The following is a 13,518-nucleotide window of genomic DNA, read 5'->3' on the forward strand; positions in this document are numbered from 1 at the left end:
TAGATTCCAAAGTGAATGAATCATATCAAGTCATGTGAATCGAATAAATAAAATAAACATTTATTATTTTAAAGCTGTAACTATATACATTTTTAATCACCACTATTGACAATTGTCATTGATATCTTGAGATCTGCACGAAATGTTATTGTTTATGCGTTACATTTATAAAATTTCTATTGTTAATAATCTAATAGATAATATTTCCAAATGTTGTTGTTGTAGTTATTGTCGTTGTTGTTGATATTAAATATATCTTTTTGAATGTAATCTTCTTTAAATATCTGTTATCTAAATTTATAATTTCCCAATAATCAATAATAATAATCAATAATAATAATCAATAAATGTTAGTAAAATTCTATTAATTAATATAAATTATTATTTCTTATCTTACTGTTAATCTATTTGAAGCAATTTAAAGATTGTTGGCGTCTATAATTGTACTCCAAATGTAAATGATTTGAAACATTCGATCTCGCTTGTTCGATAGTGACCATATCTTCTTGTAAGATGGTAGTGGCTGCATTAACTTTGATCAAAGTGTTGGTGTATGTTTCACCTAATAGGTAAGCAAATAAGCTTTAGAACAACAAGTTGTACTTGATCAATATCATTTTCCAATGCTTGTTGAAATAAAATCTATTTATAAACTAACTTGACTCTCTATATGATTGTGATGTATATTAGATAATTGCAGTATATTTAAAAATGTTTAAAAATATAAATTTACATAACTCAATAGCACACCTTGGCTTTGTGTAGCAGGCCCGTCTCCAACTGTACTTTCTTTGGCATCGCTGAACCCTCTGTCTTGATAATCTTGATGATCATACTATTAATTGGTTGTACTTGAAATGCATTACTATTGCAATAGTTCTTTTACACTGATAGTATCTTTAATCACGTTGATCCTTGTCATGATTTAGCCAAAGAGTCGAACACTGTATCTATTAATAAATTAAAATTAGTTTGTTAGTTTAGTTTAGCATTATAGGAATGATCATTATCTCAATATTACTCTTCAATATGTATCTTTTTAGAACAAAAGTAAAGTTGGCAACAATATAATAGACTTATAATACTGAAATCATTGAATGAGCTTACATTTGAATTGAATCTTATAACTCATTACTTTCTTATATAATTATTATATTCTAAAGCTGTAACATCTTTTAAAATTATAAAATAAATAAATATTGATATTATTATTACTATTGATTATGATATCTTAAGATCTAAAATTGAAAAAAAAAAAAAAAAAAACAATTTGTTGATCATAAACACTGAACATCAAAAGTATTATTTTTATTATTTTAATTGTTGTTTAGTTTCATTGTTGTTAACAACAACTTTCAATCATTTATCATTTTAACTAAACTTTAGCTTTATTAAACAAAAATTAGCATATTTTATATTTACCTATTATCATGCAAACTCTTGTAAAGATAATTTAAAAGGTTAGTTAACTTTTATTCTTATTTATTCTACACTCTATTTTTACTGTTTTTTATTCAATATAATATCGATTTAACTTACTCATACACAAAATACAATATTAATCATGTTCGTACCTTGGAATTATCAATATTTAAACTTTAACATAATTACACACCAACAAAATAATCTTATACCAACTATCGTGAATCACAATTACACAATTATTAAAAATAACATAACAGAGAAACCTATACTTTGATTATACACTCCTCATTTCTCTATCACACATAATGATTTCAAGTTAATGAATGTCATCATAATTATTCGATCAATTCAAATAGCTCATTGACCGCACGTACACTGATTGAAGAACATATTGGATCTGTTGTTCTTTTTCTGGTCACAGAGATGACAGTTTGGCCACAATTAATCGATTAAATCATTGTAGAACTCTAAAATAATGCAATTCCTCTACTATCTACTTCCAAAGCTCAAGCAAGAAGCATATGAACACCTATGCTATTATTTGGTATGTTTTGTAAATTATTTATTAATGAATAACTAAATAACTAACTATAGTTAAAGACATATTAGCAATATATTGATGAAATAGCAATATTGATAATAATCATTAATAATAATAATAATAATATTAATAATAATAATAATAATAATAATAATAATAATAATATATATCATATTTTATATTCTAAATTATATAATCATTTAAAACCATCACAACACACCTATACACTCACTCATTCAAGCAATCAACCAACATCGATTCATCTAATCTTTATGATTTATTCATTAATTTTTAGAGCAACTCAATTGGAGGTGTCATATCAATTTGACTATGAAAGTGGTGATCACACCTATCGAAACAACATAGTGATAAGAAATCGGTTAAGGAGACTTTCAGATTATTAGAAAGATGTATCGGATCAACATATTAAGAATATACAATTTATAATCAATTCACACTTCATCTGATATTTTGAAGAACACCCTTTGACACCAACCAATTTCACCTATCAAACTATTCAATAGTAATAATAACAATGTAAACAACGAGAATTACAATTCAAATAAATAATTATAAATAAACTATCTAAATAAGTTTTTTTTTATTTATTTTTATTTGAGAAAGTAGAGTTGTTGAAAGTATGTTTGTCTCGATCATTATCGTCTGTATGTTGTTTTGATAGTGATTGTCGATAAAGAGAACTTGAGTTGATGTTGTTGTAGTCTATGATTAAATTGTAACAGCAGCTCCTTTAATACTGGGTGTGTTTATTGTGGATACTCTGTATTGTATAAAGATCGAGTACGATGTAAGTTAAATATTATTATTGTTGTTTTTTTAAAATTGATTAATTCTTTAATTATTTTTTAACTAGGTAATAACAAATAAAATTAAAACTATTAATAATAATATTGATCGATTATTATTAGTTTATATTTTCAAAATCAATGATAAATCCATATTCTATAGATATAGATGTATCTTAATATTAGAGCAAATTAAATTAAATTAACATACCTCGATGATTTCTATGTTACAAATAGATACCAGTTCTAAGGTCTCGCTTTTGGTGTTGAAATGATATTCATGTGATACAGTTGTATGTTCAAATAGTGAATGTCGGCGGTAGAATTGGAGAACATTCTTGTTGACATGGCAAACGTTGGATGTGCTGGTTATATCTTGCTCTTGTAACATCTAAAGTGCTGTCACTCTGATAGTATCTTTAATCACGTTGATCCTTGTAATGATTGCACCAATATTGTCGTATTCTCAGGAGCTTCGATTCAAGTACCTCTGAGAGCATGTCATAACCACTCGTCGAATCGACAACAAAAAATATCTAAATATAAGATTCGCACTCAACAATCTAATGCCAATCCATTTAAACATTCTATAATTATTATTATTATTAAAAATAGTTTTAGTTTTATAAGAATGATCATAATTATCAATATTACACTTGGATTTATCAATATCTATCTTTTGGAAAAATAAATAAGTAAACTTGAAGAGTAAGTGCGACATAATAAACTTACAATACTGATAACATTGACTGAGCTTTCATTGAATCTAATCTAATTTTTTATTTTCTTAAACAAATATCTTTTATTAAAAATCATAACACTACAATGTCATTTTGTTGCACCAACCATATTTTATTTTATAGAAAATAATTTTTTGAAAAATGAAGAGATAGATTTATCATTATTGTTATTATTAATTTGTAAGAAACCTGCATTAAAATATGGATCATTAATTCCATTCGAATAAACAATATAATTCTTTGAATCCAATCTTCTATAATTAATATAATGGGGACCTTCATCAAACTTTACTCTTATTGTTACAATGTGTTCTGGTAATGAATTGATTGGATGGTCATTGGTTAAATCTTTTGAATTTATAAATAATTCTCGAAGTGATTTTGGAAATTTAAATTTGTATAGAAAGCTGATTTCTTTGTACCATGGTGGTCTGTGGTCAATTTGTAAGAGTTCTACTGATGGTGGAATGTAAGAATGATGGTCAGGCTGTTCAGTAAATCGCAATATTTTAACGGTTTTTGGTATAACTCCATATCCAAAATTAAGACTATCCATCTCCACCGATCCGATATGTAATTCTCTAACTTTTGGAGGAAAGTAACCCTCTGTGATGAACCAATCGCATATATTTATTTTAATATATTCATAATCTATATCATGATTGAAAACAGTGTTTCTATCTCTACCATCATAGACATCTAATTTTACATTGGTATCATTATATACTCTATTCTCATTGTCGTTTAATCTAAGATTTTCTGAGGTCAAAAATAAATAAAAGATTTATTATAATTATTATTGAAGTAAAAGTGCATACCATTATTTAAATGTTTATTTACAGTATATTCGATAATATTTTGAAAAGATTTAAAACAATTTAAATAGTTATTATCTACATTTAAACATAATTTATCTATAAAACTGTTATCATGTAAAAATACTAAATAATGCTCTTTTTCTTGATACCATCTCTTACAAACGATACTAAAACATATTCTGTCTAGATTATCATCTAATAATTTTATTATATTGTTTAAAATATGAAGAGGTGTATTTACTAATAAATGATTTATATTATTATCATTCATATTTTTCATTTTACTTTGATTTCAACAATACTAATAACTTTTTAAAGTAAAAAAAAATTTAAAATAAAAAAAAAATTATTTATCCTCCCTCAAGATGAACTACAGGATAATTATCCGCTAAGAAAATATTGATTTGTTTTATTTGAGTAGTACTTTATTTTAATCTCAAAAGACAAAACTCCACTTTATGCGAATTCACTAAAATCATTTTGGTTAGACTCAATATAGGGTTTATTGTACCAAAATATTAAAATTTTGATCTATTTTATTTATATTTCTCTTTGATGAGGCTCTTTATATTCTAATCCTAAAAGTTGAAATATATCTCGTTCATTCGCAGCAGGAATCGGTTCACCTTTGATTTCATCTTGAGCAGTACCCCAACGTCTGACCAAGTGTGATTCGCTCAATGAGAATCCATTCTTTCTTGCCCACAGTCTCATTGATCGATTAAAGTGATCGGAGCCAGTGAAATATAATAAAGCAAATGGCCACTCCTCTCTTACAATCGATTGAAAATCAATTCTTCTGTGTCTACTATTTTCATCAAGTCTACATACTCCCATATACTTATGATATTAAAAACTAATAATTATAATTAATCAATTTATTAATAGAATACATACTTTATCACTATTCGTATTTAGATTTGTAAGATGATCGGTAAGTAATTTACAATCAACAAGTTTCTGTACCAATCTACCTAGGAATCCAGTTAGTAGTTCACCTTTAGAATGTGTAAATAGGATATCGATATCACCGCAAGTCGACTTGTTTCTTCTGAACGATCCACAAACCTGCATGATTATCTTTTGATCTATTTCATTTGCTACGAGCTGTACGATGTTTGCAATGTCTTGAACTTCTTCTCTTGGGATACGGTGTTGAAAGTCATTGTAATACTTTAGTCCAATCTGTTGCTGATTGGTAAGAAAGCTTGGATCGTTGTTGGCAATCACCTGTAGTTTCTGAATGGAATTGATCCCTTTGGCCAACCATCGTTTTACAGTCTCTGGACCTGTGCCATGTATCTTTGAGAGTTGTTCCGAAGCAATGGTATGTGCATCGGATTGCACCATTTCCACTTTCTTTAGAGTTCCAGTCAGTAGTATCTCCTTAATTTTATCACTGATCTTTGAACCGATGCCTTTGATGTGACCAACCTGTTTATCAGAGGTCACCTTGAATGTGAGATTTCTCAAAATACCAATTGCTCTTTTATATGCATATTGTCGCCAGTTGTCACCGTCTGCCTCTGCTTTTGTTTGTAGCTTCACCAAAACACTCGTTAAATGTTCATTATAATTAATTTTTGTTGATTGACAAACAAAATTCTTATAATTTGAATTTTTAACTAGTGATTTGATTGGACTATCATTATTATTATTGCTATGATCATTGTTTTTTAATTTAATTGGTGAGAGTGCCAACGGAAGTTGTGATGAGAATGGACTGTCGAATATTAATGATTTATTATTACTATTTTTATGATCTTCATTGTTATCAGAGTCTGAAGAATCAGAGTTATAATTAAACCAAATCGATTTATCTGTGCTGTCATCAAACATAAAAGTTTCTGATAAACTAATTTCTATATCTTTTTCTTTATCATTATTATTAATATGACTATTTATATTATTATTATTAAAACTTAAATTAATATTATAATTCAAACTAACATCCAAATCCTCATCAGAATCATATGATAGCCATGATATGTTATTTTGATTGCTATTAATATTATTATTACTATCATTAAATTTACATTTCTTTTCTCTTTGGTTATTATTTACATTATTTAAAGATCTTTTATTATTATTATTATTATTTACATTAATATTACTATTATTTTCTTTTATTAGAATATCATCGTTTAAAGATGATCTAAATCTGAATGGTCTTTGATATATGATATCATCAACGATCTTCTTTTTATTCAATATAGATTGAGTAATCCAATCTAGTGTATATACTCTTATATTCTAAACACAAAAAAAAAAATGATAGATTAGTTTAAAATTAACTAAAAGAAATAGGTTTCAAATAACTTCATACTCTAATTGATATTTTATCTTTAAGATCATCAGGTATCAGTAAAATTGATTCGTTTTCTGATATGATAAAGTGTGTAGTTTCTAAAGATGGTGATTGATGTATTATACCATTGTTCTCAATGATCTTTTTAGTGATGATATTCAATTGTATACTCCCAATACCTTTTTTGAAAATAAAGAATCTAAAGTCTCTAAACATTTATTATTATATTTCGATTTAAATCATGTGACTGAATTTCTTTAAAGATTAAAAAATAATTTTATGTTTTGGCGCGTTGTTTGATTTTTACAATTGTTTGATTTTTACAATTTAAATTTAAAAAGATATCTTATCTTTGTTATTTTATAACTCAATCAACGAGAATCTTATTAGTATTATGACTACTTCTTTTGTAATATTTTTTGTTAAATTATATAAATTAATTTTATTAGTAGAATCACATCTATTGATTAATAAGATCAACAATGGATTGGTAAGTACCATAAACAGTTGCACCTAAACCAAATATGGCTATAGCAATATGTGAAACAAATAACAGTCTTGATTGCTCTGGAAAATATCTAATGTATAGCAATGGTGGTACAACGAATCCAGTGAGTGCAAGCATCAAAGATCCAATCAATGATGTGTACGATCCAAACTTTTTTATGGTTGTTGCTACTGCTGCCAATGCAACATTTATTAGTAAACGAAGTATATAGAATTTCCAATTTCTTGAAATAAATAACTTCTTTCCATCTTTGTCTCGATCAGAGACTGGGAATGGTGAGAAATGTTTGAAGAATACACTAACAGAAGATTCTACTACGTTCATTCCAGCACCAAAGATAAGTGGATACGAGCAAATCAACTCAAGAACGATACAGACACGTACAACATTAGCAAAAGCACCTTTTGGTAATACTTGGGTAATGGCGGATGGCACTCCTACTACACCAGTTACCGGATCTACATAGAAGTAAAAATAAAGGTATCCAAGGATAGCGAATACCAAGTTTACAATGGTAATGAAAAGCATTCCATAATTAAGAACCTTTGGATAACGTCGAGCATCACCACTAGCATGTGAGATCGGTACAACAACAATATGACTACCAAAAAAGAAAGCAGCCACACCAAACCACAATGGGACTTTTGAATAATCTACATTGTATTCTTGGTATGGTTTAATACTGTAATCAATGCCACCATAAACCATAATCGTTCCCATCGCAAACAATAATGAAAGTGCGCCAAAAATACTGGTGTATGATAAATATTTCCTAAAAGTAAATAATAAGTAAATATGTATTTTTGATACTCCATACTGTTTTAATTTTTACATACATATCAGATAGGAAACACAAGAATACCATGACAGGCATCGTAAACCAGATGATTATTTGTTGATTATAGTGGCACAGTTCACCAAAGTTTTGGCCAATCAAAATGAGATATGCAATACAAATTGCCATAGTAACAGAGAAGTTCATAAAACAAAGAGCTAATTCTCCGACACGGCCATATGCAAATGCAGCGATATCTGCGTAGGATGGTGGTGGAACATCTGGTCCTCTCTTTTCTGTTAATTTAATATTACATTTTAAAAGTAATATCATAGTATAGTTGGATAACAAAGCAATTAAAACCAAACCTATTGATCCAATAAAAATTCCTGCTTGTTCCATTGCCCATCTATAAAATTAAAAGTATATTTTGTAAATATTTTATTTGATTTTATTTATAATTATTTTAATGGTTACGGTAATGCAAAGGAACCTGCACCTGCAAATGCTTTTACCGTGTTTCCAAAAGCTTGGATTGGTGTAAATTTAATTTCTTTTTTTACATCCTCAATTTCATTTTCATTTAAATTATTATCTACTATCACCATCTATATTTATATTAAAACTAATTTTTTAAAATAATTATTCCTTTGATTATTTTGGAAAAGAGTGTATATAGAAATAAATTAAAATTAATTCCACAAGATTAAATCAATATAATATGAAAGAAACAATTGTTTCAGGAGTAATAAACATTAATAACCCTATTAAATTAATTATATGATATATCAAATAAATTAGTATCATAAAGTGTGCTTATCGGTTTGAATCTAAAAATAAAATTATTCGTTCACATTGAAAAACATATCAAATAAATTTGTAGTTTTACACTATTTTTTTTTGCTTTTTACTTTTTATATTTGTCTTCATTTGAGTTCTTAATCTCTAATTAATTTGTATAGGAGAAAATAGTGTTGTTATATCTATATTTAAAAAAACCAATAACAGATATTCTCTATACAATATTTAATTTAAACTGGTCATTGACATGTATGATGTGAGAGATTTGTTGATATTAGTAATTAAATAAAATAAATATAATGAATTTTTTCTTTTGAAAATTAAACATTTGAACATATAAATTTCCGAACAGTGAACATAATTATTATTTAGGTTGTTTTTTTTATAATATTTGATGACTTCCAAATTGATAAAATGATACTCTTTACTCAAATAATTATTCTATACATCAAACTCTGATTGTCTTGTTATAATTTTTGATTTTCATCTTTTATTAACTGCAGTCTGTCTATATCATCCTCCAACTTTAAACATTCTGTTTCGATGGCATGATTCTTGTGTACGAGTTCAAACCATTTGTTCTGGTTAGACTGTAGTGTCTGAAGGATTTGTTCTTGATCAAGTTTACGATTGATGTTGATCTGTTCGATCTGATGAAGATTGTCACGTTGTTTTGCATCGAGTTCCTTCAGTAATTGCTCCTTACTCTCGATGTATTTCTGCCATGACTGCAAACCGAAACGCTGCAGCAGTTGCAAGTTCATCACACGAGTTTCTTGATGCTCTGATTGTGCTTTGGCATTATCAACCGCTGACTTCCACGCACTCTCATCATGCTTTGCTGTATCTTTAGGTGCCTCTACTTTGTATCTCGTCAGATTCAATGTTTCCATTGCTTTTCCATTTTCCATTCTACTAAATTCATTCTCTAAACATTGAAAATTCTAAATGTAGTATTAAAAATACAAATACTATGATTAATCGAATGATTTATAGTGACTACGTACATTGAAATTAAAACTATGTGGTAAAGGTAATTGTGATAGGTAATCTGGTGGTACAAACTTTGTCATTTCTTCTCTTATCATTTCATTTATAATTGCTTGCTCACCTATAGTTTGATATTCATTAATAAAAAGATTGATAAAAACAACATTATTAATATAATTAATTACCTTCGGTAATAGGTGCATCGATATATGGTAATGAATCTACCAATTCAGATCCTTCTATTTGTATCTTCATTTTGTAATATTTTATATATATATATGTTTGATTTACTATTATACAATTTCTATATTTATTTATAATTTATATTATTAAAAGTTTAACAATGAAAACTAGACTATTAGAAGTTCGAGCAGTAAAGCTGTTTTAATTAGGAGTGTCATGAATGTGGTGCTGGTACAAAATTTTTAAAATTTTTTATTTATTTAAAAAAACTATTCAAATGAAAATAATTGAACACCAATATTTTTTTTTGATTATTATTTTTTTACAATCATTTAATTATTAGATATTATTTGTAATTTCATTTGTATTATTATTATTAATTTTTTTAAAGGTTTAAAAGTTATATTTTTGTAGATTATAAAAATTTGGATAAAAAAAGATGTCTGAACAGATTTTTGATGAAAATGTAGAGAGTGTTGAAGTTCATGAGGAATTATTCGAGGGTGACTACGAACCTGCCGATGGTGAAACTATACAAGTTGTTGAAGATGACTCATGGTCAACCTCTGCTCCAGTTGCCACTGCCACATCACCACAATCCAACAACAACAACAACAACCACACATCAAACTTTAATAATGATATAAATAAACCAAAGGTATCAGAAGTAACTGCTGCAATGAGGTAAATTACATCAGAACATATAAACCACAATGACAAGAACCTATATAACTAATACAAGATTCAATATCTCTATAGAGACTTTAACGAGAAGCATGAAAAGGATTTAGCAGAGAAGAAGAGAATATCTGAGGAAAAGAAAAAGAAAAAGATTGATGAAGCCAAAAAGTCATTGGAGAACTTCTACACAGAGAGAGACTCAAAGAAAAAGACTGCTTTGAAGAACAACAGAGATCACAACAAGACTTTGGAGTCATCGAACCTCGCTGCTTCATCCGTAAAAGACGACTCATGGGAAGCCGTTGTACAGATGATCGATATCTCTAGCAAGCCAGCATCCGCACACCACTCCACTGCTTCAAGCAGCTCTTCATCCAACAAAGACGGTGAAAAACAACAACCAGTTACTCCAGCTAAAGATACCACAAGAATGAAAGAAGTATTACTTCGTCTTAAGAATACTAAAAACTAAGCACAACAACAACAAACAACCTATAAAGTCAATAACAATAAAAAAATAAATAACAATAACAAAATAAATAATAAATATATGTATTAACTTTATTTTTTTTTTAATTAACTATTTGCTGTAGTGTTTGTCGTATTGTTTGTATTTGATGTATTATTTGTATTTGATGTATTATTTGATGTATTATTATTATTATTTGTTAAAGTAGATGATTGGTTATATTTTAATAATGAATTGCTTGTTAGAGCAACTTTAGCCATTCCTGCGTTGAGATTTCTTAGTAGATCACATGCCATACAGATGTCATTGGAACAGATATATCCACATCTATTGCAATTTCTTTGTACTGGCATTCTAGTTTCATCTCTGAATGCAAAGTTCTCGGCAGAGTGTATAATGTCAATGATCACTGATGGTCTTGCAGCCTCTAGATCCTTTAAAAAGTCACGTGCGTGTCCACGATAAGCATTCGGTGCATAGATACATTCGGTGGTAAAGTAATCCAATTTCTTAAAGTATGCATACATTACGATCTCTTTTTGATAGGTATATTTAAAGGGCTTGGAACGTGGTAGTGTACCTTCTGATCCAGTGACTATATTAACACATCTTTGTAATCTTGGTACATCACCTCTTAGCACTGTACAAAATAAAAAACAAGTTAATAATTGCAATCTGCTGCTGAGAACTAATAATGTGTGTGTCATGTACATACAATTCATCAAGATAGTCTCTGCGATATCATCGGCATTGTGACCTGTAACTATTTTGTTGGCACCTAGAAGGACAGCACCTCGGTCGAGTGCTTGTCTACGAAATACACCACAGAATGTACAGTTATTCTTTAATCCAATTTCCTTGACGATCTCATCCATTGTCCAATCGTAAAGTTCCTTGTACGAAAGGATCTTTAGTGGTATTTGGTATTGTTGTTGATTTCGCTTCACTGTTTCCAACGAGTCGTCACGATAACCTGTAATACCTTCATCAATTGATAATAAAAATAGATCCAATCCATAATCATGTCTTTTATTTAATAATGTCATAATCTCTGCTAATACGGTTGAATCTATCAAGTTAAACACGATGTTAATAGTGATTCCTTTAATTATTGAAATCTTATTAGCACAGTACCTTTACCACCAGATGCACCGATTGCAACTTTATCACCTCTTTGAAAGAGTTGATTTGAAACGATTGTGTTGTGAATTTCATCTTCAAATACCTGATAGAAACATTCTTTACAGATCATTTGAGATGTTTTTGGTCTCTTTAGAACTGGTCTTTGTACATTGCATATCTCACACAACTTTGATGTTCTCTTTCTATTTGATGTAGATGTATTATTTGTATTATTATTATTATTTAAGTCTGTCATGGTTATTGTTTGAATGTGCAGTTAATTTCAAAATAATTGATTCAAAAAACACGAAAGATGACAATGTAAATTGAAAAAAAAAAAAAAATCGGTGAGAAACATAAAATTAGTATTTGAATTTTTTTCTCCAATTAAAGAATCTCTCATTAATCAACTGAGAATTTTGGTAGAATTTCAAAAACTTAATTAGTTTTATAGAAATAATCTTTAATATTTATATAGATTTGAAAAAAATGAATTCATCTTATTGAATGGATTTCAATACTCTCAATGTTTTAGGATAGGAGTGAAATTAGATTTGGCAAATCATATTAAAGAGGTTGAGTGTAAAGATGTAAAAGAAATTGCAAAAGATAAAAGCGGATCCAGAAAGACTCTTTAGATTAATGAAGACAATGTCTACACTTGATTTCTTTGGTGAAGATGATCGAACCAAAACCAATGGTAAAGATGGATTCTTTGACACCAATGTCATTATTATTAAGAAAAGAAAGTGTTAGAACGTTAATACTATTCTCAACTTCCAAACTATTGGTTAATATTGGACTTGATGGATTAGAGGATAGTGGAATGAATGGAGTATCAGATTTACCAAAAACATTATCCAAATTTTTGGAGTTATTTAAAAGTCCACCAAGAAGAGTTTTCTCAATTCAACATTACAATGAATACATATGCACTTGAAATTTTTGACTCATGGATGGATTTAGTTGATTTTTCAGAGTTTGAAACTGTAACAGATCTTGGGGGAGGTAATACAAATGTAAAAATATTTATTCATTTTTAATTATTTTTTTAGACCTGTAAAGAAAATATTAGAACTTTATCCGAATATTAAAAAAATAATTATATTGCTAAAAAATCTGGTTTCAAAGTTATTGATATCAAGAAAAAAAATCAAACAGTTAAATGTTTGGTAATTTTATCAAAATGTTGATTGTCTAAATAAATGTTTTTATATAAAGATATTTATTTACTAACTATATAATGCTATTATTTTTACTAATACAAAGGTATAATTGTATAATTATTATTACTATTTTTGTCGGAACTAAATTAAATATTATTTTTTTTAATGATTAGTCGATCGATCGA

The 13,518-nt window shown here is 27.9% G+C and overlaps 8 protein-coding genes across 8 annotated transcripts; 3 read left to right on the top strand and 5 right to left on the bottom strand.

Moving 5' to 3' along the window:
• Positions 1–1,900: 1,900 nt before the first annotated feature.
• PPL_00071 (uncharacterized protein) lies at positions 1,901–2,978 on the top strand (the record flags this gene model as incomplete). The annotated part of the gene is made up of 5 exons (XM_020571115.1): positions 1,901–1,969; positions 2,035–2,305; positions 2,587–2,631; positions 2,710–2,774; positions 2,841–2,978. The coding sequence occupies 5 exons, from the start codon at positions 1,901–1,903 to the stop codon at positions 2,976–2,978; spliced, it is 588 nt and encodes a 195-aa protein (XP_020438389.1).
• Positions 2,979–3,624: 646 nt separating this feature from the next.
• PPL_00072 (uncharacterized protein) lies at positions 3,625–4,610 on the bottom strand (the record flags this gene model as incomplete). Its single annotated transcript, XM_020571116.1, has 2 exons — positions 3,625–4,271; positions 4,331–4,610. 2 exons carry the CDS (start codon positions 4,608–4,610, stop codon positions 3,625–3,627), a joined length of 927 nt encoding a protein of 308 aa, XP_020438390.1.
• A 260-nt stretch (positions 4,611–4,870) lies between these two features.
• PPL_00073 (type-X family DNA polymerase) lies at positions 4,871–6,854 on the bottom strand (the record flags this gene model as incomplete). Its single annotated transcript, XM_020571117.1, has 3 exons — positions 4,871–5,170; positions 5,228–6,583; positions 6,657–6,854. 3 exons carry the CDS (start codon positions 6,852–6,854, stop codon positions 4,871–4,873), a joined length of 1,854 nt encoding a protein of 617 aa, XP_020438391.1.
• A 244-nt stretch (positions 6,855–7,098) lies between these two features.
• Positions 7,099–9,633, bottom strand: PPL_00074 (uncharacterized protein; the record flags this gene model as incomplete). The annotated part of the gene is made up of 5 exons (XM_020571118.1): positions 7,099–7,918; positions 7,983–8,330; positions 8,399–8,529; positions 8,654–8,685; positions 9,255–9,633. 5 exons carry the CDS (start codon positions 9,631–9,633, stop codon positions 7,099–7,101), a joined length of 1,710 nt encoding a protein of 569 aa, XP_020438392.1.
• Positions 9,634–9,699: 66 nt separating this feature from the next.
• PPL_00075 (uncharacterized protein) lies at positions 9,700–9,967 on the bottom strand (the record flags this gene model as incomplete). Its single annotated transcript, XM_020571119.1, has 2 exons — positions 9,700–9,833; positions 9,898–9,967. The coding sequence occupies 2 exons, from the start codon at positions 9,965–9,967 to the stop codon at positions 9,700–9,702; spliced, it is 204 nt and encodes a 67-aa protein (XP_020438393.1).
• Positions 9,968–10,334: 367 nt separating this feature from the next.
• Positions 10,335–11,048, top strand: clc (clathrin light chain; the record flags this gene model as incomplete). The annotated part of the gene is made up of 2 exons (XM_020571120.1): positions 10,335–10,579; positions 10,655–11,048. 2 exons carry the CDS (start codon positions 10,335–10,337, stop codon positions 11,046–11,048), a joined length of 639 nt encoding a protein of 212 aa, XP_020438394.1.
• Positions 11,049–11,152: 104 nt separating this feature from the next.
• On the bottom strand, positions 11,153–12,423 carry ctu1 (ATP-binding domain-containing protein 3; the record flags this gene model as incomplete). Its single annotated transcript, XM_020571121.1, has 3 exons — positions 11,153–11,685; positions 11,761–12,147; positions 12,186–12,423. 3 exons carry the CDS (start codon positions 12,421–12,423, stop codon positions 11,153–11,155), a joined length of 1,158 nt encoding a protein of 385 aa, XP_020438395.1.
• Positions 12,424–12,873: 450 nt separating this feature from the next.
• PPL_00078 (uncharacterized protein) lies at positions 12,874–13,107 on the top strand (the record flags this gene model as incomplete). The annotated part of the gene is made up of 1 exon (XM_020571122.1): positions 12,874–13,107. One exon carries the CDS (start codon positions 12,874–12,876, stop codon positions 13,105–13,107), a length of 234 nt encoding a protein of 77 aa, XP_020438396.1.
• Between the last annotated feature and the right edge of the window lie 411 nt (positions 13,108–13,518).

The sequence above is a fragment of the Heterostelium album genome, assembly GCF_000004825.1.
Source record: "Heterostelium album PN500 unplaced genomic scaffold PPL_scaffold1, whole genome shotgun sequence".
Lineage (NCBI taxonomy): Eukaryota > Evosea > Eumycetozoa > Acytosteliales > Acytosteliaceae > Heterostelium > Heterostelium album.